The following is a 26322-nucleotide window of genomic DNA, read 5'->3' on the forward strand; positions in this document are numbered from 1 at the left end:
GGCCGGTGCACTTTTGGCGGCAAACGTTGAGATCCCTCCGCTCGTTCCTTCAGTCAGAACTGTTAGTTTAGATATTTTACTCTCCTCGCTGGATAAACATGTCCGAAACCACAGGTTAGACAGCTTACATTTATATTGAAATATAAGTCACTATAGGGAAAATTGTATTACATTACTGAGTTTAAGAATCTTCCAAGGAATCTTCTTATATTGATAAACGGTAGTCTGCTGTCCAGTTGACTGTGTACCTTGTAAGCTAAAGCTAACTTTAAATAAAAACAACCCTAAGAGTACTGTAGTGAAGGAACGTACAAAAGCATTGGCATAGTATTCAATATGTTCCTTTTTAATGTAGCGTATCACTGAAATATTGGCTATGTTACAGTCAACTAGGTCTGGTAACATTTTTAAAACATTAGCATTTGTTTATGTTAGCTAAAATCTCAGTCTGAGCCCTAACCTGAAAATAGCTTTTAAGCAGAAGGCTTGTATGTTAACTTTCACAACCGTAACTCTTTATAATGTAAATAAAATAATAAGGGAAACCTAAAAATACATATGACTTTGTAATCCTTTTAGATATCTAACACTTGCGTATATGCTTATTGGGACATTATAGAAGTAAGACCAACACTTTTCACTTATCTAACATGTATTTTTCTTTCACAGGATTTAACATTGGGGACTTGATTAATGTTATACCGCTGAACGAAGGTGAAGTAGCACAAGTTATACATTTAAACCTAAAAAAAGATCCTATAAACAAAGCTGACATGTTCATGCTCTGCGGTCAGGTGGAGGTATGCATGAGCCCAAAGTTGAACAGCTGATGGGCAAATTGAGGAGGCTGCAACAAGGTAGAGTGTCACTGACTTAAACTTATACATTATAACGTTTTTTTTTATTTCTAGAAGTTACTGAGACATTTGATGTGCATTGTATAGCATACTAGAAGGAAAGTGAGTAGTGTAGAATATATGTCTGGTCAGGCAGTTCAGAAAACAGCGACATCTTTTGGAGAAAGATTAGATCAGTTTTTTTTTTCTAGTTAAGAAAACCCAACACCTCCATATCCTTTTTGTGTTGTGAGCCTTCTTTTTTCATCTAACAATTGTATTGAATGGGTACTGGACACGAAGAATAAAACATTATTTGAATTAATAAACAAACTGCTTCACATTTTATTTAGAGGTAACACAAAGCATACAAAGTTAGGCAAGATGAGTTACTGTCGCGCTCTTCCGTCTTCGTGTTGCATTTGGTTCGTGTCGGCGGTCCCTCGATCGTTCATGATTTTGCATTCATACTCAAATATTAATCATTCGATCAATGTGATTCCTGTTATCACAATAACATTTAGTGCGTATCTTTAGAAAGTAGCAGTTATATACATTTAAAACGTAGCAAATGCATGATGTGGATTTGTGAGTCAACATCTCTAAATGTGTTAGTCTTTGTAAAAAATAACACTTCCGCTTCCGATGTTAAATCGCGCTGTGTTTTTCTTTTTTTGAAAACGTCAAAACTAATTATGCACAACAAGAATAAGCACATGGACTGCGTGTAGTGTGTCATATAGAGGTAAATTGTTCCTGCAATGTGAAAACTTTAATACACGGTCGTCTGAGATTGAGAGAAACTGAGACAAACCTTTGTGAATGCGCACCAATGAGAAAGCAGGGTTTGCTCTGTTATGCAAATGAACACGTTTCCTTTTAGATTTAACCGACAGAACAGCAAATAGAACATACATATTTATAAACGAACAAAGTAAAGGTCAGAATTTAAGCAACAACACATTCAACTACATGTGGTAGGCAAAAGTCGAATTCAGATATCGAAACTTAAAACCATGAGTAAGACCGCTGTTCTGAATGGTCTAACTGGCTCTCGCATCGTTTTGACGGTATCTTCAGTGAGGTACATCCTTACCTGTTACTCCTAATAAGGAGTTTCAGAACATGATGAATGGAGAACCATGAGATATGATTAATATCTCCATCTTAGAGGGAACTGCAACACCCTCTAAGACCATTCTGACATACATGTGAAAATAAATCTTATCATGAGCCACTGGTGAATCAAGCTCCTACCTATCGACCACGTAAATATTTCTTCCAGCCACAATATTTTATTTAGGATTCAAACTTGAATGGAGACATCGTGTATTAGCTTTGAAAAAAATATAGGATGAGTTGTTCTGTAATTATAATCACAGTTTTGCTGTTCAGCACCAATTAATCTTCAAATTTAGCAAGAGCAGGAGGTGAAGTGAACATCTTGACATTGTTTTTAGTCTTTGTGAAACAACACTTGAAATTGTGAGAAAGATTTGTGATTGTGCACCGCGAGTAAGACAGCTGTAGTACTGATGTTAATGTTTCTCATATCATCACAGTGGTATCTTCAGTGAGGTACATCCTTACCTGTTACTCCTAATAAGGAGTTTCAGAACATGATGAATGGAGAGCCATGAGATATGATTAATATCTCCATCTTAGAGGGAACTGCAACACCCTCTAAGACCATTCTGACATACATGTGAATACAAATGTAATGAGTATATATCTGGATACATTTTGTGACAATTTTTTACTGTCAATATTACATGTAATACAATTTCTTTTTTTATGATGTTTTTTTCTTTAAACAATAATTCTAAGTAAGCTTATTTTTTTGTCAAATTCAGTTTTTTGGACAAATGTTGTGTTTGCTTCCCCATTCACCTTAGCATTGTTCTATTAGCTCTTAGTTTGTTTAAACTGCAGGCTGAGTCTTTAGAGTGTAGCTTGTCTTCATCACTGTGCGCTTATACTATGATATATATGAGTTATGCTGTGTTTTCTTTAGTTAGCTCATAATCACTGTGAATCATGTCCTATAGAGATTAACTGATCATATAATGTGAACATTTTACGACGCCCCAATTTGAGAAAGAGAGAAAGATTTGTGACGGTGCACCGCAAGTAAGACAGCTGTACGTACTGATCTTAATGTTTCTCATATCATCACAATGGTATCTTCAGTGAGGTACATCCTTACCTGTTACTCCTAATAAGGAGTTTCAGAACATGATGAATGGAGAACCATGAGATATGATTAATATCTCCATCTTAGAGGGAACTGCAACACCCTCTAAGACCATTCTGACATACATGTGAAAATAAATCTTATCATGAGCCACTGGTGAATCAAGCTCAGCCGACTACCTATCGACCACGTAAATGTTTCTTCCAGCCACAATATTTTATTTAGGATTCAAACTTGAATGGAGACATCATGTATTAGCTTTGAAAAAAATATAGGATGAGTTGTTCTGTAATTATAATCACAGTTTTGCTGTTCAGCACCAATTAATCTTCAAATTTAGCAAGAGCAGTGATTGTGATTGTGATTGAAAAGCCTAAGGAGGCTGGTAAACATTGCAAAGAGGGATTTGTATTCCTTAATAATATTCATAAACTTAACCATGTTGTAGCCTGAGAAAGGCTAAACCATATCAAAGAATATATTTATTAATTATCTCATTTAGCTGTAGCTTTTATAAACAACAAAAAATACGTATTGTTCAGTCGTTGAACCATGGACCCTGAGATCATGAGTCAACTGCTTTCCAGCTGAGCCACAGCACACACACTGAATCTCCCTGAAAACACTGGAGCATATTTATTTCTGTATTTATTCCTGTATTTATTCATGTTTTTATTCCTACATTTATTTATGCTTGTATCTATTTATACTTATAAACATGTTCCGACCTCTATAAGTGAGGGTCTGAGCTCTCTTAACTCCTTCGTGTCACCGGGCCCGGGTACAGGAGGGGTAATATGGTTCTTATTATACATCCATGGGTATTATGAGCGTTGTGGTTCAACGGTTCAACCGATCTGAATCGCTTCGTGAAGCAGTCACGTGGTATCGACAGGCAGCGAGGCTTCGTTTGTCATCGATGACGTCACTGGTACAAAACGATACAAGCTTCACAAAAAGCTTCGGGGATTACTCGACACACGCTCCGAAGCCTCGGCGCAATACGTAACATCACTACATTTTGTGACAATTTTTTACTGTCAATATCCATCCATCCATCCATCTTCTCCCGCTTATCCGTGGTCGGGTCGCGGGGGTAGCAGTTCCAGCAGAGAGCCCCAAACTTTCTTTTCCCTGGCGACATCAACCAGCTCTGACTGGGGGATCCCAAGGCGCTCCCAGGCCAGCGAAGAGATATAATCCCTCCACCTGGTCCTAGGTCTACCCCTTGGTCTCTTCCCAGCTGGACGTGCCTGGAACACCTCCCTAGGGAGGCGCCCAGGTGGCATCCTAACTAGGTGCCCGAACCACCTCAACTGGCTTCTTTCGACGCGAAGGAGGAGCGGCTCAACTCCGAGTCCCTCCCTGATGACCGAACTTCTCACCTTATCTCTAAGGGAGACACCAGCCACCCGGCGGAGGAAACCCATCTCGGCCGCTTGTATCCGCGATCTCGTTCTTTCGGTCATGACCCATCCTTCATGACCATAGGTGAGGGTAGGAACGAAAATGGCCCGGTAGACAGAGAGCTTTGCCTTCTGACTCAGCTCCCTTTTCGTCACAACGGTGCGGTAAAGCGACTGCAGTACCGCTCCCGCTGCTCCGATTCTCCGGCCCATCTCACGCTCCATTGTTTCCTCACTCGAGAACAAGACCCCGAGATACTTGAACTCCTTCACTTGGGGTAAGGACTCATTCCCTACTTGGAGTGGACAGTCCATCGGTTTCCTGCTGAGAATCATGGCCTCAGATTTGGAGGTGCTGATCCTCATCCCAGCCGCTTCACACTCGGTTGCGAACCGATCCAGTGAGTGCTGAAGGTCGCAGACCGATGAAGCCATCAGAACCACATCATCTGCAAAAAGCAGTGGTGCAATCCATACTCCACCGAACTGCAGACCCCCCCCCCCACGACTACGCCTCGAAATCCGATCCATGTATATTACAAACAGGATTGGTGACAAAGCGCAGCCCTGGCGGAGGCCAACCCTCACCGGAAATGGGTCCGACTTACTGCCGAGGACCCGGACACAGCTCTCGCTTTGGGAGTACAGAGATTGGATGGCCCTGAGTAGAGACCCCCTCACCCCATACTCCCGCAGCACCTCCCACAGTAACTCCCTGGGAACCCGGTCATACGCCTTCTCCAAGTCTACAAAACACATGTAGACCGGATAAGCGTACTCCCAGGCCCCCTCCAGGATCCTTGCGAGAGTAAAAAGCTGATCCGTCGTTCCACGACCAGGACGGAATCCGCATTGTTCCTCCTCAATCTGAGGTTCGACAATCGGCCTGACCCTCCTTTCAAGTACCTTGGAGTAAACTTTCCCGGGGAGGCTGAGTAGTGTGATGCCTCTGTAATTGGCACACACCCTCTGATCCCCCTTTTTGAAAAGGGGGACCACCACCCCGGTCTGCCACTCCTTCGGTACTGTTTCCGACTTCCACGCAACGTTGATGAGACGTGTCAACCATGACAGTCCCTCAACACCCAGAGCCTTCAGCATTTCCGGGCGGATCTCATCCACCCCCGGAGCTTTGCCACTGTGGAGTTGTTTAACGACCTCAGTGACCTCCCACCGGGAGATTGGTGTTGATCCCCCGTCATACTCCAGCTCTGCCTCTAACATAGAGGGCGGAGTTGTCGGGTTCAGGAGTTCCTCAAAGTGTTCCTTCCAACGCCCCAACACTCCATCAGTTGAGGTCAACAACGTCCCATCCTTACTGTACACAGCTTGGATGGTTCCCTGCTTCCCCCTCCTGAGGTGTCGGACGGTTTTCCAGAACAACTTTGGTGCCGCCCGAAAGTCCTTCTCCATGTCTTCTCCAAACTTCTCCCACACCCGCTGCTTTGCCTCGGCCACGGATGAGGCTGCTGCCCTTCGGGCCTGTCGGTACCTTGCAACTGCCTCGGGAGTCCCCCGGGATAACAAATCCCTGAAGGCCTCCTTCTTCAGTCGGACGGCTTCCCTGACCACCGGTGTCCACCAGGAGGTTCGAGGGTTACCGCCCCTTGAGGCACCTAGGACCTTGAGACCACAGCTCCCCGCCGCGGCTTCGGCAATAGAGGCTTTGAACACCGACCACTCTGGTTCAATGTCCCCAACCTCCACAGGAATGCCCGAAAAGCTCCGCCGGAGGTGTGAGTTGAAGGCCTCCTGAACTTGGGCCTCCTCCAGACGTTCCCAGTTCACCCGAACTACACGTTTGGGCTTACCAGGTCTATCCAGAGGCTTCCCCCGCCACTCGACCCAACTCACCACCAGATGGTGATCAGTTGACAACTCCGCCCCTCTCTTTACCCGAGTGTCCAAAACATACGGCCTCAGGTCCGATGATACGATAACGAAATCGATCATGGACCTTCTGCCTAGGGTGCTCTGGTACCACGTACACTTATGAGCATCCTTATGTTCGAACATGGTGTTTGTTATGGCCAATCCATGACTAGCACAGAAGTCCAGTAACAAACCACCACTCCGGTTCAGATCAGGGGGGCCGTTCCTCCCAATCACGCCCCTCCAAGTGTCTCCATCATTGCCCACATGTGCGTTGAAGTCTCCCAGCAAGACTAAGGAGTCCCCTTCAGGAGCCCCATACAGGACTCTTTCCAGGGTCTCCAAGAAGGCCGAATACTCTGAACTGCTGTTGGGTGCATAAGCACACACAACAGTCAGAGTTTTCCCCCCCATAACCCGCAGGCGTAGGGAGGCGACCCTCTCGTCCACTGGGGTAAACTCCAACAACGAAGCACCTAACCGGGGACTTGTGAGTATCCCCACACCCGCCCGGCGCCTCACACCTTGAGCAACTCCGGAGAAGAATAGAGTCCAACCCCTATCCAGAAGTAAGGTTCCAGAGCCGACGCTGTGCGTAGAGGTGAGCCCAACCAGATCCAACTGGTACCGCTCCACCTCCCGCACAAGCTCCGGCTCCTTCCCCCCCAGAGAGGTGACGTTCCACGTCCCCAAAGCCAGCTTCTGCCGCCCGGGTCTGGTCCGTCGAGACCCTCCGCTTTCACTGCCACCCTTCTGGCAGCGCACCCGACCCCATCGATGTTTCCCGTAGGTGGTGGGCCCGCGGGACGGAGAAGCGGAGGTGTTGCCCACGTTGCCTTTTCGGGCTGGGCCCGGCCGGGCTCCGTGGCAAGCCTGTCAATATTACATGTAATAATACAATTTCTTTTTTTATAATGTTTCTTTCTTTAAACAATAATACTAAGCAAGCTTATTTTTTTTTCAAATTCAGTTTTTTTGACAAATGTTGTGTTAGCTTCCCCATTCACCTTAGCATTGTTCTATTAGCTCTTAGTTTGTTTAAACTGCAGGCTGAGTCTTTAGAGTGTAGCTTGTCTTCATCACTGTGCGCTTATACTATGATATATATGAGTTATGCTGTGTTTTCTTTAGTTAGCTCATAACCACTGTGAATCATGTCCTATAGAGATTAACTGATCATATAACGTGAACATTTCACGACGCCCCAATTTGAGAAAGAGAGAAAGATTTGTGACGGTGCACCGCAAGTAAGACAGCTGTACGTACTGATCTTAATGTCTCTCATATCATCACAATGGTATCTTCAGTGAGGTACATCCTTACCTGTTACTCCTAATAAGGAGTTTCAGAACATGATGAATGGAGAACCATGAGATATGATTAATATCTCCATCTTAGAGGGAACTGCAACACCCTCTAAGACCATTCTGACATACATGTGAAAATAAATCTTATCATGAGCCACTGGTGAATCAAGCTCAGCCGACTACCTATCGACCACGTAAATGTTTCTTCCAGCCACAATATTTTATTTAGGATTCAAACTTGAATGGAGACATCGTGTATTAGCTTTGAAAAAAATATAGGATGAGTTGTTCTGTAATTATAATCACAGTTTTGCTGTTCAGCACCAATTAATCTTCAAATTTAGCAAGAGCAGGAGGTGAAGTGAACATCTTGATATTGTTGTTAGTCTTTGTGAAACAACACTTCTAACAACTGTGAAAACATCACGACACACCGGTTTTGAAATTGTGAGAAAGATTTGTGATTGTGCACCGCGAGTAAGACAGCTGTAGTACTGATGTTAATGTTTCTCATATCATCACAGTGGTATCTTCAGTGAGGTACATCCTTACCTGTTACTCCTAATAAGGAGTTTCAGAACATGATGAATGGAGAGCCATGAGATATGATTAATATCTCCATCTTAGAGGGAACTGCAACACCCTCTAAGACCATTCTGACATACATGTGAAAATAAATCATAACAATTTAATAAAGCCTTTATTGAAGACATTAAGTACATTTTATGGATATTTCACATTATATTAAATTCATAACATTAATAATAGGAGTCCAACTGACAAACTGTGTGCATGGAATTTGTGTCAAACAATCAATTTGAAAATTATTTCATGTGAATATGACATATTTTCTTTTAATACATTTTTTAGTTTGATTATGTTCTTCTTTTAACTATCATGCAAACTCAGTAGGCTTCTTTTTTTGTCGAATGCAGTGTTTCGTTCCACATCTGCTGCACCATTGTTCTACTAGCTCTCAGTTTGTTTTAACTGTCGGCGTTTCTAGTGCAGGGCGAGACAAATGTAGCTTGCCATCATCACTGTGTGCTTTTACTATGATATACACTGACTGGCCACTTTATTAGGTACACCTGTTCAACTGCTCGTTAATGCAATATATCTAATCAGCCAATCACATGGCAGCAACTCAATGCATTTAAGCATGTAGACATGGTCAAGACGACCTGGTGGAGTTCAGACAGAGCATCAGAATGGGGAAGAAAGGGGATTTAAGTGACTTTGAACGTGGACGGACGGGCTGTCTGAGTATTTCACGCACAACCATCTCTAGTTTTTACAGAGAATGGTCTGAAAATGTAAAATATCGAGTGAGCGGCCGTTCTCTGGGTGAAAATGCCTTGTTGATGCCCGAGGAAAGTGAAGTGAAAACTTTACGACACAACGGTTAGATATTGAGAGAAAGTTTTGTGATTGTGCACCGCGAGTAAGACGGCTGTACGTACTGATGTTAATGTTTCTCATATCATCACAGTGGTATCTTCAGTGAGGTACATCCTTACCTGTTACTCCTAATAAGGAGTTTCAGAACATGATGAATGGAGAGCCATGAGATATGATTAATATCTCCATCTTAGAGGGAACTGCAACACCCTCTAAGACCATTCTGACATACATGTGAATGAAAACAGCTACACCAGAGTCTTTGTAGTGATGAAACTGGATGGCAGGTATGTTGGCAAATATCCTCATGTGCACAGAAAAAAACATGTGGAACATATGTTACAAATGATTTCAACTCTTTTGTCTTGGATATACTGCATTTCATGTCAGTACGGGTTTTTAAAAAAACAATTCCATTCATATTTGCATAACAAAACTATAATAATATATAAACGAATTGTCTGAGTAATCCATTCAATGTGTAGCTCAATGTGTTCGATAGCATCTCCCTTGCAGAAGGGGCAGTGACTTTGCTTGTGAACAAGGAAAATGTTGAGAATTTATTTTGTTCTTTTCATCATCTTTGAGATAAAAAAGAAATTAGCAAATGTTTTTTTTGGTTTACCTCTCTACTTTTTACATTTCCCCACATTTTAACTTCTGAACAGTTGTCATGTTTTAGTCACACTGTGTTTCTTTCAAAGGTAAAAGAATCCTGGAAGAGGAAATCAAGGAGATCAAATGCGTCAGTGACTCTTCGCAGAAAGAACTGGCATCTTGTAAGACACAACATCATTCATAATAGTTATATTTCATCTGTATCCAATAAAGCTATTGTAGCTGTTGCTAAAATATAAGTATATAAGTAGAAAATACATGTATTTGCTATCTTATTTGCAACTATTTATGTCTCATGTACCATATATTATGTTGTTTATTATCTATCATTACTAACCATTGTCGTTGTTTACAGTACAAACTGAAGCTTACCAACTGGAAGGAATCCTTAAAGAAAAAGAAGGTACGCAGACAAACAAGTGTACATGTGCATTTGATTATATCCCAAAGTATGAGCATTTGTTGGCATGTAGTGTTAATGTTTTGGCTGACTGACTGTCTGGAAACACATCTGTCATGTGTTGACAAAGACAATACATTGAACTAAGCTGATTGTTCTCCAGAGCTGTGCAGGAAGCTTCAGTTTCAGAGTGCGGAGTCTGAGCAGGACTCGGTCAGGTGAGCTCGGCACCAACCAGAATACATATATAGAAATGCAGCTATAAAGAGTTCTGCTTTGAGTTTCGCCTTAACGTTTTCATTTCTCCATTTTGTGAAACTGCTGTTGGTGATATGTAACACTAGATGGCAGCAACTCATCAGAATCCTGGATATTTATTATCCTCGAGAAATTCTCTGATGGCTGTATTTCCTGTATTTATTAGGACGTGTTGGATTTGTTTTTCTGAGCCCTTCCATTTGAACTGTAAACAAAAACATAAGTAATGTTTTGACTCGTTTCCTAATTGACTTATATTGATATCTATTTATCTATTCGCCAAGTTGATGTACAAAGAATTCCAGTTTGTGTACCTTCATACCTTTTCAATGATACATTTCTACTCCTTTCTATATATTGATTTGATTGAATTAGCAGTTTTCCTAAGGCTCTAAGGAAGTGTTAAGGCTTCGGAGTTTGATTCCTTTCTGGGTCTTTGTTTTATCGTCAACTTTTCACTTCTCTAATTGTACATTTGATATGTATTGTGTAGGGCTAGGTGATATCTTCTGTCTTGATAAGGACATAACAATATAGCATGTTTTCTAGTAATTCAATAAATACATATGGACTAATCACATGGCAGAGCTGATTTCTGTATACTAAATGAAATACTTACGACAGAAAAGTAATGAGTATGTTCTCCTTTTAAGAACTTCAGTTTCTTACTTTATGATATGTTTAGATAAGTATTATCTTGAACCAAGTGTTACATCGTGTGTGTTTTGCAGGCAGTTAAATCAGAACAGGAAAAGTGAGGAACTTCTGGAACAGTACAGATGTGAAATCCAGGAATTCAAGCTTAAACACCGGAAGCAGCGGTAACGATTTACAGTGCAAGGATAACTTGAATGAAAACATACTTGAAAATGTGGATTCAATAATGTCAGCCTTGTTATTGCAGGATGAAGTTTGAAAACCAACTTCTTCATCTGATAGAGCAGCATAAGAACCTGCACTCTGTCTTTGTGAGTTAGTCTTATGTTGTGTAAACATGAGTACAACATTTGATATACTTTCTCACATCTTCAAAACAGAATAATGACAAACCTTCAAACTGTTACTTAGTCTCCAGAAAGGCTCCCAGATGAAATCACAAGTGCTGAGAATAGAAGAAGTCAGCTGTTGGCAGCCGGTAAGTGTCCTCTCATAACTCATGCCCATCGTCTGCAAGCCATAAAACATTGATCCTTTACATGCATGACTTTAGTGTTTATGTTTGTCAGGGTTTAGTAGTAATGCGGACCCAAGAGCAGGGGAGGCCGGTATGGGAATAAGGCAAGCTTTTATTAACTTAGAAGCTGGTACCAAAACTGAAGAAGCAGGAGAAGTAAAACAAAAGGAAAGTAGCAAGCAAACAAAACTAGAAGGAACTAGGAGGACGCAGGAGGGCAGACAAGGGCAACAGGAACAACCATGGGAATGATGTGAAATAAGAAACCAAACCACGGGGACAGGGACGAGGAACACAAGGGAAAGCAAGACTGAATACACAGAAGGGTATCACAAGAGAAGACACAGGGGAGTCGAGGTGAACATAAGACTATCAGACAGGAGGGGAAACAGACAGGAAGACAAGGAGAAAATGACAAACACGGACCGTGACAATGTTCCATTTCCAACACCTCTGATGGTCTGTGACTTTCACAGAACAAATGAAGTTGGCTCAGCTTCATCGCCTCCAAGAGGAGCTGGAAGAGATGGAGAAACACAAGCAGCGAGCGACCACAGCTGCAGAGACTCAGGGGGAGTAAAACGGTGCGATCATGGGTATTTTGAAAGAATCAGAGGTACCTTGTTTTACTGCCTGTTAGATGCACTTTTATTTCTTTGTGTCAGTTAATAGCCTTAAATCTAATAAATGTCACTTCCTGGGTTTAATCTATTCAAGTGTTGCAGCATCTGCCAGACCCATAGTGCAAACACCTACAACTTCAAACTGTTTATTCCTTGGCTTCTTGAACTTTTTGATATGAATTGTTCTGTGAGACGGGCTTGTTTTGATGTGTTCTGAAATAGTGTTCATAGTGTGACTAGTTATTTTTTTTCAGATTCCACTATCCTGTATGTTCATCTTATCTAAATAGTGTGTATTGATATAATATATAAAAGTGTTCATATACTGAAGAAATGTAACGTTTTAACGTGTTTTAATGTTGTTAAATGGGTTCATATTATAAATCTTAAAAGAGCCTATACATGAAAACAATACCAGTCACTACAATAAACACACACACACACACACACACACATGTATATATGTGCACACAGCCACGTTCAATTTCAGTTTTAAAGAGTTTTAATAAAATACTTTTGAACAGTATTTCACATTACTGTGCAACTGAGCCCCCCTACTTAATTCTAATTAGTATTTACAGCCAAGACCACATACTTGCATAATGAAAAACAGAAGGCACTTTAGGGTGATATAACAATTTCTAATTTGTTATATAGATTATCAACAAGTTATTTTTTATATAAATATGTACAGTATAACCCCTCGTGAAAAAAAAAAGTGTAACCCCGGAATTATTATCCATTATTATCCATGCATCAATCCATCCTCAATGCTTTTGATGTTCTGTATAAACCAATGACCTGTTGAGCAGCCTGGGAACTGTACCGTATAACTACATCTTTGGTGCACTAGTGTTTACGCACCAACAAAGGAGTTGGCAGTCCTGCGTAGGGCGTAGGTCTCTGAAGTTAAATGACTTATGTAGGGAGGCATGGCCCTGCTCCAGTCCTGCAAGGTGTAGCTAGCTAGTTGTTCCTCGTTGTTTCCTGATGACTAATTCAAATGTTAAATGATACAGAAACAGGGCACTTAGAGCAGTGTCTTTTTGTTTTGTTTTTTACTGTCGTTCAGTGCAACTACAAATGCTTAACACCTTTATTTACATTAGACCAAGAATAGTACACTTATATGTTTTAATTCCACTTGTCGACCATGAATGCGTTGGCCTCTCTCAATGGTTATCTGTCACGTTTAACCCTGAGAAGCAGGTCCACGCCTTAATAGAAAGATACACACCTAAAGTTCACTGCAGGCTTTCCTTTCTATTTAAACTCTGCCTTAACATCAGAATAGTTATTATAAACAAACATTCATTTGGATTGCTTCTGCTTTCTCTATAATCTCAGATTTGCCCTTAAAATTTCCCCCTTCATCAATTCATCTCATCTTTATTCCCCTTCATTTTCTCATTGTTGTTTCTGTTCCAGGATTAATAATATAATCCTAACGTTGGTGATGCCCACAGTGGGCCATTGGCACACGGTGAATCCACAAGGACGCTTTCTCCAATTCAGCTTCAGACAAGTCCCAGCTGCACAGACACCTGTAGAAACACACAGCACTGGTACAGCATAGTACACGTGGCGTAATACTGTATACCGCCATGTTCTGACATTCCTTTTTATATCAACCCTCAGGTGCAATATGTTCTATTTTTCCTCTCGTACTCCCTCAGTCACGTTGATACAAGTTCAGTTGTAGGTGAATTGCCCTACCTTTTTCTGTTGGGTGAAACATTAGCCCATGGCAGCCACAATGTGAGTTCCTCTTCTTTCTCTCAGTCACCATATAAGGGCAAAGTAGTACCATGTCTTGGCACAAAGGCACATTCCAAACCCAATGACTTAAGTTTGTTTTCAGCATTTTTATATAGTGTCTTTTCAAGTTTTATTACGTCGTATTAAAATCCAGGAAAGGCTGCAGTGTTGAGCCGAAGAGGTACTTTGGTAGAGTCGTTGGCATATATGGGCAATGCGTCTTTTTGATCATCTTGCATAAATAGTTTCCATATAAAAAGGTGATTCCTCCATCTTTTGTTATCCCAGGGTATTCCCCATCTGTTGACAGAACAACAGGGTTAACATGTAATTCAACAGTGTATGACTTTCACCTGACTGTCTCTACTGTCAATATTATGAGTCCTCATATTTCTATAATTATGTAGAACATATATAAAACCACAATTGTTTATCTGCATTTACAAGAAACATTTCAATTTATATATTTGCTGAATAAACTTAAAACCATTGATTACACTAACTCGTGACTACATTACATTTATTACACCTACAACTACTTTTGCTTTTGTTCACATTTCTTTCCCCTCCACGCTGCAAACATCATCATGACAGTGATAGACTACCTCAAAGCGGCTGTAGACCTTCTTCTCCTTCCTCATACTCTCCATCCTCTTGAGTAGTCCCTCTCGCTCCTGGATGTTGCTGACCGGACGGAGAAATCTGCTATTATTTATGGAATTGTCCTCGTCGACTCCTGTTTCTTCTCTTTCCAGTCGGTTCTTCTGGCTGTTGGCTGAGATCTGCTCCAGGATGACTTTAGTGTCATCTCGTAGGTTGCTGCTGAATATAACAGAGCTGCTGGGGGACTGGTATCGAGATGTAGCCGATGTGATGGTCGATGTCTTGTGATTGGTTGTAGTTTGGTCGGTAGTGGCTGATACTTTATCTTTAACCAATGAAATCTGCTTTTTGTTGAATTCTTCAGTGAGCTCTTTCACTGAGCTCATGCTCTTTTCATCTCCTGAATGTCTCTTTTCTTTGTCCTTGGGCCCCAGGAATCCCTTTAGCCTCTGAGTCTGCTTCTTCAAGAAGTCAAGTGTCTTACCATCACCCTTTCCATCACCAAGTGTGTTGATGGATGTATTAGACTCCATTAATCTTTGCATTCCTTCTTTTGTATCGGCACGTGGCAGAGTTGAAGAACTATGAGCGCGACTCTTTTTCATTTCACTCTTCTCTGCGTCCGTAGCATCTGTGGTCAGAAGGTCTTCACCACAGGAGATGCGACGAGGACCGAGTCCTTTGAGCTTCAACTGATCTCTCCTGAAGATATTAGGTGAAGGTAAGGGCTTCTTGAATATATCCTTCTTTTGACCATCTGACGCATTATCATCTTTACGAGGTTGAGTTGTCTCCGAATGCTTCAGGAGGTTCGCCAAAGGTTTCACAGAACTAAAGGAAGTTCTGCGAGTGAGCTCTGCTATCTTTGCAGAAAGGTCTGTCTTCTTTGGTACAGGTTCTGCAGAACTAACAGAGACAGTTGGGATCCTTGGAGTCATTGCAGGTTTTATGGGAGGTTTATCATAAAGGTCTGGCTTTTTCTCAACAGGCCGTGGGGCTTTAAGTGACAACTCTGTTTCGATTTTTGCCGCTTTTCTCTTATCAGCCAGTTCTTTGAAATACTGCAGTCGACTGGCGGGGTCATTCATGTTCATAGATGATGATGAGGAGGAGACTTCAAATTTCTCTGCTGTTGTCGTCGTCTTTACCTCTTCGTTCTTTTTCTGAAGTTCCTCTTTTGCTTTGAGCTCATCTGTCAATCGAGTCTCGTTTTCTTTTTGCAGTCGCTCGTTCTCTTCTTTCTCTTTCTCCTTCTCTCTCTCCTCAGCCTTCTTTCTCCAGTCAAAAGGCTCACGAGTCAATGACCTCCTCTTCTCTAGGATCTGGGCCACAATCGAGGAAGTGCGCCCTGAGTCCAACTCCTCGTCTTCCTCTGTGGCTGTTTTGAGGCCAAGGCTACCACTATGCATCTCTACCTTGGAAGAGGAAAAAATAAGCGAAGAACGCAGACGTGAGCTACGTTGAAGTAGTGGGTTGTTACGTGAATGGAATGATTCATGTTTGGAAAGGAAGCGATCAGGAGCGTCTTTCCCTCCCACATCCACACCAACCTCCCTTGCTGCACCTCTCTCCGTTTCCTTCTCAAGTACAGGTGGCCTTAGGTCCCTGCTAGATGAATACAGATCCTTAGTTGTTGTCAGGGAAGATTCTCTGCTGTTGCTATCGGGTAAGATGGGCTTTCCATAGCGTGGTCTCGTGAATTCTGCATTGGGTTTGTTGGGAACATTTGGTGGCTCCTTTAGTCCATAGCGGGAAGTGGGATTGTCATCAGCAGAGGATTTCTGAGGTGGAGGATCTTCAAATGCATCAGGACCCAAAGGTTGTGTCAGACCTTCTTCGCCACCATCCTCATAGGTGTTAAGATAGGAGTGGATTCTCCAACTCCTCATGCCATGCCTGGCATCTGCATCTTCACCAGCCTCTTGTTCAGATTCTTTGGCATAAGGTTTCTTCTCTAGAGGGTGGGGCTGTGTGGGTGAGCTCTGGCAGGCATACGCATGACCTACTGTTGGCCTCCTGCTTGAATCCCCTACATACCTCCCAGCTACCGGCGGGGCCTGGTGGCCCTCGGGTCCTTTCAAATCATCAGATGAAAAGTACTCTCTGCCGTAGTTTCCAGGTTGTTGCTCCCGATCTGAGCGAAAGCTTGAATTTGAATACTGGTCAATGGAGAGTTGTGGAGAGGGACCCCGAAGTCTTTCGTAGTGACCATGACCAGAGCCCGAGCCAGGCCCTTCCTTGTAGTAATGGCTACTTTGGCTGTGCTCCCTGTGAAGAAAATATTGTTGTTTTTCATTATTTGATGAAAAATGTATTGACACTTACTAACATACATTAGTGATACATAATTATGAATAATTCACAGTTTCCAAACATTTGTAGGGGTTAAATGGTTAACTACCTCTGGACGTCTGTCTCATCCAGATTATTCATGACTCTGGACTTCATGTATTGCCTTGAAGATGAGTAGCTTTCCTGGGTTCCTTCAGCATAGCTGTGCCTCTGTAAGGCACTGCTACTCACATCCATCTGCCTGGAAACTATGGACCTTCCCTGCTCCAGGAACGAATGCTGCAGACGGAACTGTTGCTGGGAATACTTTCCTATTGTAACTCCTGCCCCAGGTGCAACAGTGTGACGAAATTGATCGTTCCTTCGGAAAGGAGATGCGGCAGAGTCGCCATAGGGGAAGGCAGGGGAAATCTCAGGCTGCCTGCGGTAACCTATGGGGGTGCGCAAAGACTGGGTCCTCTTCACACCAAACTGGGAGCCTAAGTAACTGCTTGTGCTGCTGCTGTCAGAAAGAGCAAGTGCTCCATTGGATGGGTCAATGACCAGCGGCTCTGACTGAGCGAAGAGAATTCTAAACTCTTCATCGAAGGTGGACACCAGTTCCCCGAGGAAGAGGTGGGCGATGCAGCGGTGGATCTTCTCATAGGACCACATGAAACTGTAAGAAATAAGATAATAGAGTAAATTAAAGTACTTTACAGAATAAATGTACAACATAATTAAATGACTCACCTGTAGTTGCCACTCAGTACAGCTTTGCAGTCAGCCAAAAGGAAACGATCTTTCACCTGCCCCTTAAATGATTTCCCCGTGCGGGAATAATAGGTTACACCTGCCACTGTCCTGACGCGCAACATCTGTAAAAACAAATTCCAATCATGTTATTTACACATGCAAGCCGTGATGGAAGTTACATGTTGTAAATAACAAAATAAATGCTCAAGGATAGCCAACTCTTCAGACTCTTTTGAGAAAACAAAAAAAAGGCAAACTCACAGGGTGGTGATCCAAGTTGACTTTGCAGTTTAAGACCATAGTGATAAACTGATGAGATTCCTGCTCATCCAGTAGAAGGTAAACTGGAACGTGCCGTGCTGTTGCATCCAAGAGGTCCGCAAAAAGGTCAACATCTGTGAACGTGTCCATCACGATCGCAATAACCTGAAGAAGAAGCAAAAACAAAAAAATACAAAATTAGGTTTGGTCAGATTGAGAGGGTCTTTATCGGCAAGATAAAGCATAGAACATTATGCTCTGAGGAAAGAGGACTGCCTCTATGATCACTTTTATGGTACTTTTAACATACTGTTTAAACATTTCTCCTGACAGTGTGATAAATGAGTTGGGTGTCAAGACTAATCTTTGTTCTAACGTTATTTACCTTACATTTGATTTAGCTGACACTTTTATCCGAATCATTATACAATAAGTGCAATCCACCATGAAGATACAAACTCAGAACAGCAAGAATTCATTACATTTGAGTAGGTATACATGTAAAATACAATGTATTCATGTAGTAAAATAACGCCTCTCAAATAGACATTGTGGTTATTTAACTACAGTCAGTGTATCAGCAGTACACCATACGTTATTCCCATTTAAATGTACATAACAGACATGTCATAGAAAGATGAATGACTCCTGAGATAATAATGGAGGACAGATAACGACACGGCCCAGTCAAACAGGTTTGACTGCTTTTGCTATGTACACATAGTATTAACTTTATTTTAATCTTACATAAGGCCAACCTGTTATAAATTCATCTAAAAGGGAGTGGTGGCAAATATGACAGTTGCAGATAAAACTAACTGTGAGATAACACAACCCTCACATACACCATTTCCTGGCAGCTCTATCTTACATTTTGTTCAAGGGAGATACACTTTGATTTGAGAGAAAGACTTTGCAGACCGTTTACATGCATACAAAGCTTCATAACACACAAGGGGACGGGTAATAACCGGAAAAGCATGACATGGGACCTTTACATTACATCATAGTTTATTCATAGGGTGTGTCGGATACAAAAGCATATTTTGCATGTTTGTTGTTGCACACTGAATCATTTACGAACATCGACATTTTTGATCGCATCCTAATCCGGATTTACAAGTTTAACTTACTTGGCGTGCATTCTTGATGAGTCTTCTGGCCTGCTCCTTGATGCTCGGCATGTCTGGGTCGGAGGGGTTCACTAGAGTGGTGACCTCTGTGGGCCCCATGAAGCTTTGCTGGGGCAGCGGCCAGCCCAGATCCAGCCCCGGGGCGGCCAGGTCGGACTGCATTGGCCAGTACGTGTCGGAGGAGCCGTCTTCTTCCAGACCTCCTTCAGGGTACGTCAGCTCGGGCACGCCGGAAGTCTGGTTCGGCGTGTGGATCGTGGATTTGATCAGATCAATCTCCTGCTGTGCTAAGAAACCAACCACATCCGCAGACTGGAGGAACTCATGGTAACCCTGCAGTGACAAAGCCAAATTCATGATGTCGTTAAATACAATGTATTCTTCTTAGAGTTTTAGATAAATATTATTTACAATCACACGTTAAAAAACCTAGAAAGCTGCAGGGTTACCTGTACGTCATTCTCTATCAAAGCATCAATAGCCAGGCGATACTCCTCACGGTAATGTGGGGGCAGGAAATTTGGGTCGAGGGGGTTTTCCCCAATCGATGAGGATTGGGATCGGTGTGCCATGATTGGAGAGAGAGGGGCGGGTCAAAGGTCAGGGCTAGGGTCACAAGCGATAAGGGAGAGAGAATTTGAATCTGCAGAAAGAACAAAAAGGTCAGTGTGAGACAGAATTGTGTTGTTAAATTAAAAAACATTATGTAAAAATGTTTATTTATTCAGGCGCTTGTTCATTTAAGGGTTTGAGAGGGAAAAAACGCTAAGGTTTCTAAGAATCTTAAAGCATTTAGATGAACTCTTTTCCAAGTGTTCAGTCACAGTTGCAACTGGATAACACATCAAACATCCATTACTACTTCTAATTGATGTAAATATTCCTCAGGGTGGTGAGAGGAAGAACAATTTGTGTCAGGGTTCACAAGACAGCTTACCAGTAGCCTCCGACACAAAGAGTCTATTGTTGTGGAGGCCTGTGCAGTAGGTTTACCAAGTTCACCTTTCATGTTTACACAACTTCTCCCCACACAATACCACATGCTTATAATCCTACAGATTTTAACATTTGTGACAGATCTGCACAATTATTTATTTTTTATCCAAGGGCCACGTCTCCATTTTTAAGACGGGCAAATTAGTGCAGTCTATGGATCATTTTGTTTATTTTAATATAATACAAATACTGAATAGGTGTGGCACTCTCCCCTACACTTGAAATAATTGTTTGAAGTGTTTTGTCATATAATAATTGACTGGATGACCTTAGGCCATATTAATAATAGAAAAAACCTGAGATATTGTTTGCAACCTATTTAATACCAATGCATCACCATCTCATGTGTTATGCTATATACCCCCATTTATAAAGTTGTCATTAATGGCATCATGCACTGTTTATTTAATTCAACGTAACATACTAATAGCACAGATTATTAACTTACTTTTCAATCTGGTTTATATAAAAAACTGTGCAGTAATATATAAACAACAGGATATGGACAATAAAAAGGGAGGGAGAGAAAGAACAAAGTGAAGTTAGAGAAAATGGAGGTGTAGGGAAGAGGTGGGAAAGGCATTTCGAGGTGTACAGACAGGTTCTCTCATATCTCAGCAAATCTTCCTGCTGGTGCGTCATGCTTCAAGTTGTTACTCGGAACTCATCCTGAAAAATCAGGTTCAGTCGTAACACATTCATTAATTTAGAGAACGATTAGTACTTGATCTCACTTAATCTACGTGTATGAAAGGAACATTGTTACATTTCTTAATGGGTTTTTTTTTACTTGAGAAAGAGACGGTGGAAACGTTTGGGATTCACTTTGAGGTTCAACTAACCTTGAGATCAAAGTTCAACCTTATTTAAATTATTTTATCTGCAGATAAATGGATTACAATTTCTCACTCCAAGCCCAAAAGGACAAAAAGACAATATCCAAAAAACATTTACAAAAGCTAGAGGCAACTAAACCAGGCAAACTGGAAGCTTACAACAACAATACAACAAGGAAGGACATTATAATAATCATACAAATAATAATAAATAGGGCTCAGCTATAGATTCATTATTTCAACATTAAAAAGCTTGTTGTGTCTGAGTAACCTAAAGATGATTGGTTCACTATCACATCCTCACAGCTGCGAAGATGAAACAAGGAAAAAAGATTATTGTGTCATCAAAAAAGTTGCAGATACATTTTCTTATGAATTAACTATGTGTTTCAGCTTTAATAACAAAAGCAGGTTTGACCGGCTTGGTTTAGTGAGGGTTTTTCCATTATTACTTAAATTCTGTTAATTATTTTGTCGTTTACTATATGTGCTTGTAAAGATAAAGTAAAGGTTCACTAAACAGTTTGAATGCCGGATGCTAACCTAAAACACAACCACGTGTTATGCACCATCAGCTGAGCCATCCAGGACAACCCTCATTGATCTTTAAAATGTTCCTGAGAGCTGCGGACTGTAGGGCCATCTGTGAGATGTAAGCCAGAGAGAGCAGAAACATTTACAAAAATATTGGAATGATTTGACTGTTTTTATCTCTCCTTTAGCCACTTCCGTGCTTCATAGACTTTTATGTTTACAACCACTTAAACAGTTCCAGTATTGGAAAAAAGCTGGTTCAATACTTCGTCAATCTCAAACAATACAAGTGTTCCTTCTGTTTGACTGACAGCCTGGGTTCATGATCAGGGTGTGTGTGACCTGGGGTCTGAGTGGGAGGGTGAGTAGATGCTTTGGAAGGGTTTACCTGTTAGAAGAGTGTGTGACATGTTTTCTATGAACTTCCACTCAGAGATTGGTGGTGATGGAAAACGTCCCTATGGCATAACCCGTAATCATAGGGAGAAGCCGGTTTATTCAGAGCCTAGTGAGTCACTGGGTCGCCCGGCCTGGCCTGGGGATAACTTGCAACATGCCTCTCTGATGATTCATCTGCTGGTAAAATGGCTGACATCGCGTTTCCTTTCTGGGTTTTAACCACAAAAATTGCTCTGTCCTGTTCACATTAAAACTTCCATAGTGGACAGGGAGGCACGTGAGACGCACAAACTGCTTCAATGGGATAGCTTTACTAATGCCAAGTTTCTAAAAATGGAAGAGTCGAAACTACTTTCATGGGTCTTGTTTTGCTCAATGTTTTAAATCATGAAGCAGCCTGAGGCTTGATCTGTGTTTAAGTGAATCTGATGAGGCAGCATTAAGCATGCATACCTGAGGACTTGTGATAACAGCCATAAAGCAAGAGATGTGCACCTGCCTGTGCTCGTCATAACGTTTTAACCTCAGAAAATGAATCGATGTGGCAACATAGCAACGGCCAAAAAACAACACTGCAAGTGATTTGTAAATTGTTAAATCATCGTTTAACGTGTTGCTGCATTCCAGTTTCCAAAACCTAAAGGGTGAAATAACTATTATCATTATATGGCTTTATTTTTGTGTTTGCTTTCTGATCAACAGTCCAAGACCTAAAGATATTGAGTTTATCCTCACAGCAGCATTCAGCAAGATCCACCAGTCGATGCATCAACTAATCTTGCAGCTCCATAGGTAATATTCAGCACTTTACTTGGAAAATGAGATGAAAGAGTTCTAAATTGTTGAAGGTTAAAGCACTCTACCATAGAGAAATAGCAGGGCAAATGGACCCTGAGGTGAATATGATCTGCCTGAAGAGAACAGTAGCACTAAACAGAGCCCGGGGGTTTCTTATTCACGCTCTGGACCACGGGTCAATGCAGACGAACCAACGGGGGAAAAAATACAATGAAAAAGAGACATGGCCGCCGTCCTCCACCTCACCTGGCTGACGGGTCCAATATTCAAACAAATACCACTGCTTTGTTTGTTGTTATAGTAACTGCAGTATGCATATCAAACAGTAGAGACATGATGAGAGAGATCTTTCTCTCCCTCTGTTCCTCCCTCAGTTTCAAGGCTTTCTGCCACACAAGGACGAGCTTGCTCTAAATGCACCAAGGCGCACAAAGGCGGTTTGAAACACTAAACCACCACAGGGGCGGGCAGAAACCGACTGCAGCTCCTCATGGCGGATAAACCCAATATTCAGATGCCCAACGTTTGCTCACTTAGCGAGAAAACTGCTCATTCACAGCATTCCTGCCCCGGGAAGAGGGAGAGACATTAAGAGCTGAGGGAGAGAAAAAGTTATCTGTCTCAACATGTGAACCAGATAAACAAGTCTGAAAGGACAAACTCTAAATTATATTTTGTGTTTTCTCTCTTGTCTCGCACACATCTGAACACTCCTCACTAAACAAACACTATGATTGATTCGGAATACCTCTCCGGTCCAGTCATTTTGTGGGATAATTCTGTGTGAATGGAGTGAGAAAGGAATACCTGAAAACAGGTTAGGAGAGAAGAGCCAGTAACGTCCTGTGTCTGGAACTTTGAATGCCTCTTTGGGCAGATTAACATAGATAAGAGAAAACACAGAGTACATCTTGTCTCTCTGTGTATCATCACACCTCAGTGCTAATGTTGAATGCCACAAAAAGACAGCTCAAGGTCAGAAGAATGTATAGGGAAAATGGTGGCACCTATCCCTAATTTTTAAACTGTGTTAAATAGCAGCACTGCTAGAAAAACAGGTCCTCGTCAAATGTTCCAACTGCCTTAATGTCTGCGGTCCTCTTGAGTGGAAAACCCAACAATAAATGCATGGAAAATATTCTACTCTGCTCCTTCTCTACTCACAGAAGCGCGTTATTGTGCATCCATGAATGATAACCGCAGACAATTAACCCTTGTAACACATACAATGCAAACAAAGCTATGAATGGCCTTCTGCTCTGGCCATATGGCTAGTGTAAGAAGATGAAAACTATAAAAAAAGAAGCACACAATCATGTGGAGATGCCAGCACTACAAACTGTTCCCCTCAAATTATAAACACATGTTGGATTATTCCGATCCAGTGAGTCACATTGAATGAATGGAGGAACAGCCTGTGGAGGTGAAGTTTGAATAAATGGCTTGTGTGAGTCAAAGCTGCCCACACAATTGATTTTGTGTCTGCAATAAAAGGTCAAATGAGAGCCTATAGATCAGATCAAAGTATGCAGGTGACAACCTGTGGAAGGCGTATTGCTCAACAGAACAGTATGTGTAGTCGCAAACTACATCTCAGCAATTATCTTTGGATTAGACTCTAATTTAAAGATAATTGCTGAGATAATACAAGGTCGGGCTAACTTGACATCCCTCTAATTATTAGAGGGATGTCAAGTTAGCCCGATGACATGCAATGCAATCCATAGCATTGTGCAACCAAAGCATTAGCCATGCTTGTTAAAGTGTCCCTGTCTATTCAAACATCATTTATCACCTTGCGTTCCCTACAAAAGATCCACACAGTCAAAAGGACAGGAGAGAGAGAGCAGTATTTAGTGCCAGCCAACGCGGAGCCTTCTTGTGTGCTTGGACTATAATAACAATACTGTTCAGGTTTTGCAATGGCAGCAGCTACCTCGATGACTTAATCCTTCAGACTGCGGCTGGTGAGGAAAGTAACCCGCATTTCACTTTTTGATTCCACCCACATAGATTGAGTAATGAATGGAAAATAATAGGAGGGGGGGGGACATGCACCTTTCAATAGAATACAACAATAGGAAATAATTAGAATAGAGTTAAAGGATGATAAAACTGAAAAGAACACATACAGTAGGTCTAAAGCAAGATACAATTCAAATATAATAAAACTAATCAAGTAGTAAGACATTTGTATAATATAACACAGGACAGAATAGAGTTAAAAGTATATATTACTTTATAATATAATTTAATTTAACGGGACACAATAGTAGGCTATATAACAGAATAGAATAGAGCATCTGTACAACTGGTTCTTTGTCCCATTTTGCAACTTCAAACTCCGCTTTCATTTCCACTCCCTACCTCCTATAACTTGGCTGCAGAACTAGTCTCCTTTCCTCTCTTTGTACCAACGGGTATCGCTCTCCCCGGTGAAATGTGTCAAATTCCTCAGATCCGGCTACAACTACAGCCAAACCCCCCCGGTGTGCACCCTCCGCTGCCGACCAGCAACACCGTTTCTCCACAGAATCCAGGCCCGGATGAGTGCTTCTCTCGGCGGGCTGAGATCCTCCAGAGCCGCCGCCACTCGGCATAGACAGCGCGGTGAATGAGGAAGCAGCGGCCGCTCCTGCAGGCTCTCCCCCAGTCGGGAGACTCCTCCCAGGCAGCCGAAGACCATTGGAAGTTCACTCCCAGTGGAGTATTTCAAAAGTGTTGACCTTTATGTCATTGCTGATGATAATTGTTTCGCTTTTTCGAGGCCAGTTTGTGCCAGCCTTGTTCCTTGTACTATTTACAGTGTTTGCCCGGTCTTGGCATTGTTTTGCTCTTGTCTAGTTATATTTGCAGTGGAAGAAGAAGTTCATATCTAAAACTGTTTTTATCCAACAACTCTGTTAAGGGTAAAAGTCCTACATTTAATATGTAATCTATGTAAAAGTTCTATCAATGTACAATACAATGGAAAATATGTCTACCAAAAGTAAACATAGGCCTATTCAAGATAGATTTATATTTATCTATTATTTTAATTATGCAGCTATTATTGTGTTAACCACTTAAATGTTGCAGCTGATTAAGGTATAGGGATCATTTGAGTGTATTTATATATAATGTATTCTATATCACTTTACACACTACTGGTGGTTCTTCTTTAAAAGGATCCATCCTATCTTATTTGCAATATATGTATTGATTATAGTTTGTATTGTTAACCTTAATGCACTGGTAGCTATTAGTTACCAGATAAAAGTACTATTTCCCTAGTTGATATTTCTGTATTGTGCTGTTCGATGAGTGTTGGCTAACACGCTGACATGTCTGGGTTTGCTGTTGGTTAATGTGTCTGAATATTGCCATGAGGGATGCTTTGTGTAAATGATCAGACAGGAAAATAACATATTTATTCACTCGACATTACTGTTTGGCGACTTTATGCGCTTCTCTCTTTGTGGTACCACATTTGATCATTTACTAATATCCTGTATTAATTAGCCCGTTTGTTGTTGTTTTGCAGGCCATGTTCTCGGTATGAATTACTCACCTGCATGCTGTTTTTTCCCGTGGCAAAACACTGAATCAGCAGAATTAACGGTTCTCTCTCTCTGCTGCAGGCTACAGCGATCAGTTTCTCCTTCTTTAACATGGGCTGGAATTTAGTAGATTGTTTTTCTGAAGGCCATAAAGTGACAGTGCAGGTAATCATTAGATTCCAGTGACGCTACTCGTGTATGTACAAATGTAAACATAATTTGAAGGTGTTGGATTTGACTGATTCATGTGAATGATTATCTATTACTCTTTCATTTTCTGCTTGTCTGAGTTAAATCCAACATTTTTTGATCTTCAGTCTCCACCTTTAACTGATTTGCTCTCTTTCTT

General features: G+C 41.5%; 2 protein-coding genes and 6 non-coding genes across 9 annotated transcripts; 7 read left to right on the plus strand and 1 right to left on the minus strand.

Annotated features, from left to right (window-relative positions):
- The first annotated feature begins 8 nt into the window (after window positions 1-8).
- LOC117455439 (synaptonemal complex central element protein 1) lies at window positions 9-12428 on the plus strand. Its single transcript, XM_034094956.2, has 10 exons — window positions 9-114; window positions 670-714; window positions 795-857; window positions 9721-9795; window positions 9990-10037; window positions 10198-10252; window positions 11024-11113; window positions 11197-11260; window positions 11361-11427; window positions 11943-12428. The coding sequence occupies exons 1-10, from the start codon at window positions 99-101 to the stop codon at window positions 12044-12046; spliced, it is 627 nt and encodes a 208-aa protein (XP_033950847.1). The 5' UTR covers window positions 9-98; the 3' UTR covers window positions 12047-12428.
- Window positions 1910-2041, plus strand: LOC117455703 (U8 small nucleolar RNA). Its single transcript, XR_004553146.1, has one exon. It is a non-coding gene; the product is annotated as a U8 small nucleolar RNA (small nucleolar RNA).
- Window positions 2404-2535, plus strand: LOC117455670 (U8 small nucleolar RNA). Its single transcript, XR_004553115.1, has one exon. It is a non-coding gene; the product is annotated as a U8 small nucleolar RNA (small nucleolar RNA).
- On the plus strand, window positions 3020-3151 carry LOC117455714 (U8 small nucleolar RNA). Its single transcript, XR_004553157.1, has one exon. It is a non-coding gene; the product is annotated as a U8 small nucleolar RNA (small nucleolar RNA).
- On the plus strand, window positions 7609-7740 carry LOC117455669 (U8 small nucleolar RNA). Its single transcript, XR_004553114.1, has one exon. It is a non-coding gene; the product is annotated as a U8 small nucleolar RNA (small nucleolar RNA).
- LOC117455671 (U8 small nucleolar RNA) lies at window positions 8145-8276 on the plus strand. The gene has a single exon (XR_004553116.1). It is a non-coding gene; the product is annotated as a U8 small nucleolar RNA (small nucleolar RNA).
- Window positions 9113-9244, plus strand: LOC117455672 (U8 small nucleolar RNA). The gene has a single exon (XR_004553117.1). It is a non-coding gene; the product is annotated as a U8 small nucleolar RNA (small nucleolar RNA).
- Window positions 12429-12573: 145 nt separating the features above from the next.
- Window positions 12574-25095, minus strand: fam83hb (family with sequence similarity 83 member Hb). Of its 2 annotated transcripts, XM_034094955.1 has the most exons (8): window positions 24802-25095; window positions 19321-19514; window positions 18872-19204; window positions 17739-17903; window positions 17475-17599; window positions 16852-17400; window positions 14453-16718; window positions 12574-14147 (listed from the first exon to the last, which is right to left on the minus strand). In XM_034094955.1, the coding sequence occupies exons 2-8, from the start codon at window positions 19441-19443 to the stop codon at window positions 14127-14129; spliced, it is 3582 nt and encodes a 1193-aa protein (XP_033950846.1). In that variant the 5' UTR covers window positions 19444-19514; window positions 24802-25095; the 3' UTR covers window positions 12574-14126. The 2 variants fall into 2 exon arrangements, with proteins under 2 accessions (XP_033950846.1, XP_033950845.1); XM_034094954.1 differs by lacking the exon at window positions 12574-14147 and having other exon boundaries at window positions 14399-16718.
- Between the last annotated feature and the right edge of the window lie 1227 nt (window positions 25096-26322).

The sequence above is a fragment of the Pseudochaenichthys georgianus genome, chromosome 11 (genome assembly GCF_902827115.2).
Source record: "Pseudochaenichthys georgianus chromosome 11, fPseGeo1.2, whole genome shotgun sequence".
Lineage (NCBI taxonomy): Eukaryota > Metazoa > Chordata > Actinopteri > Perciformes > Channichthyidae > Pseudochaenichthys > Pseudochaenichthys georgianus.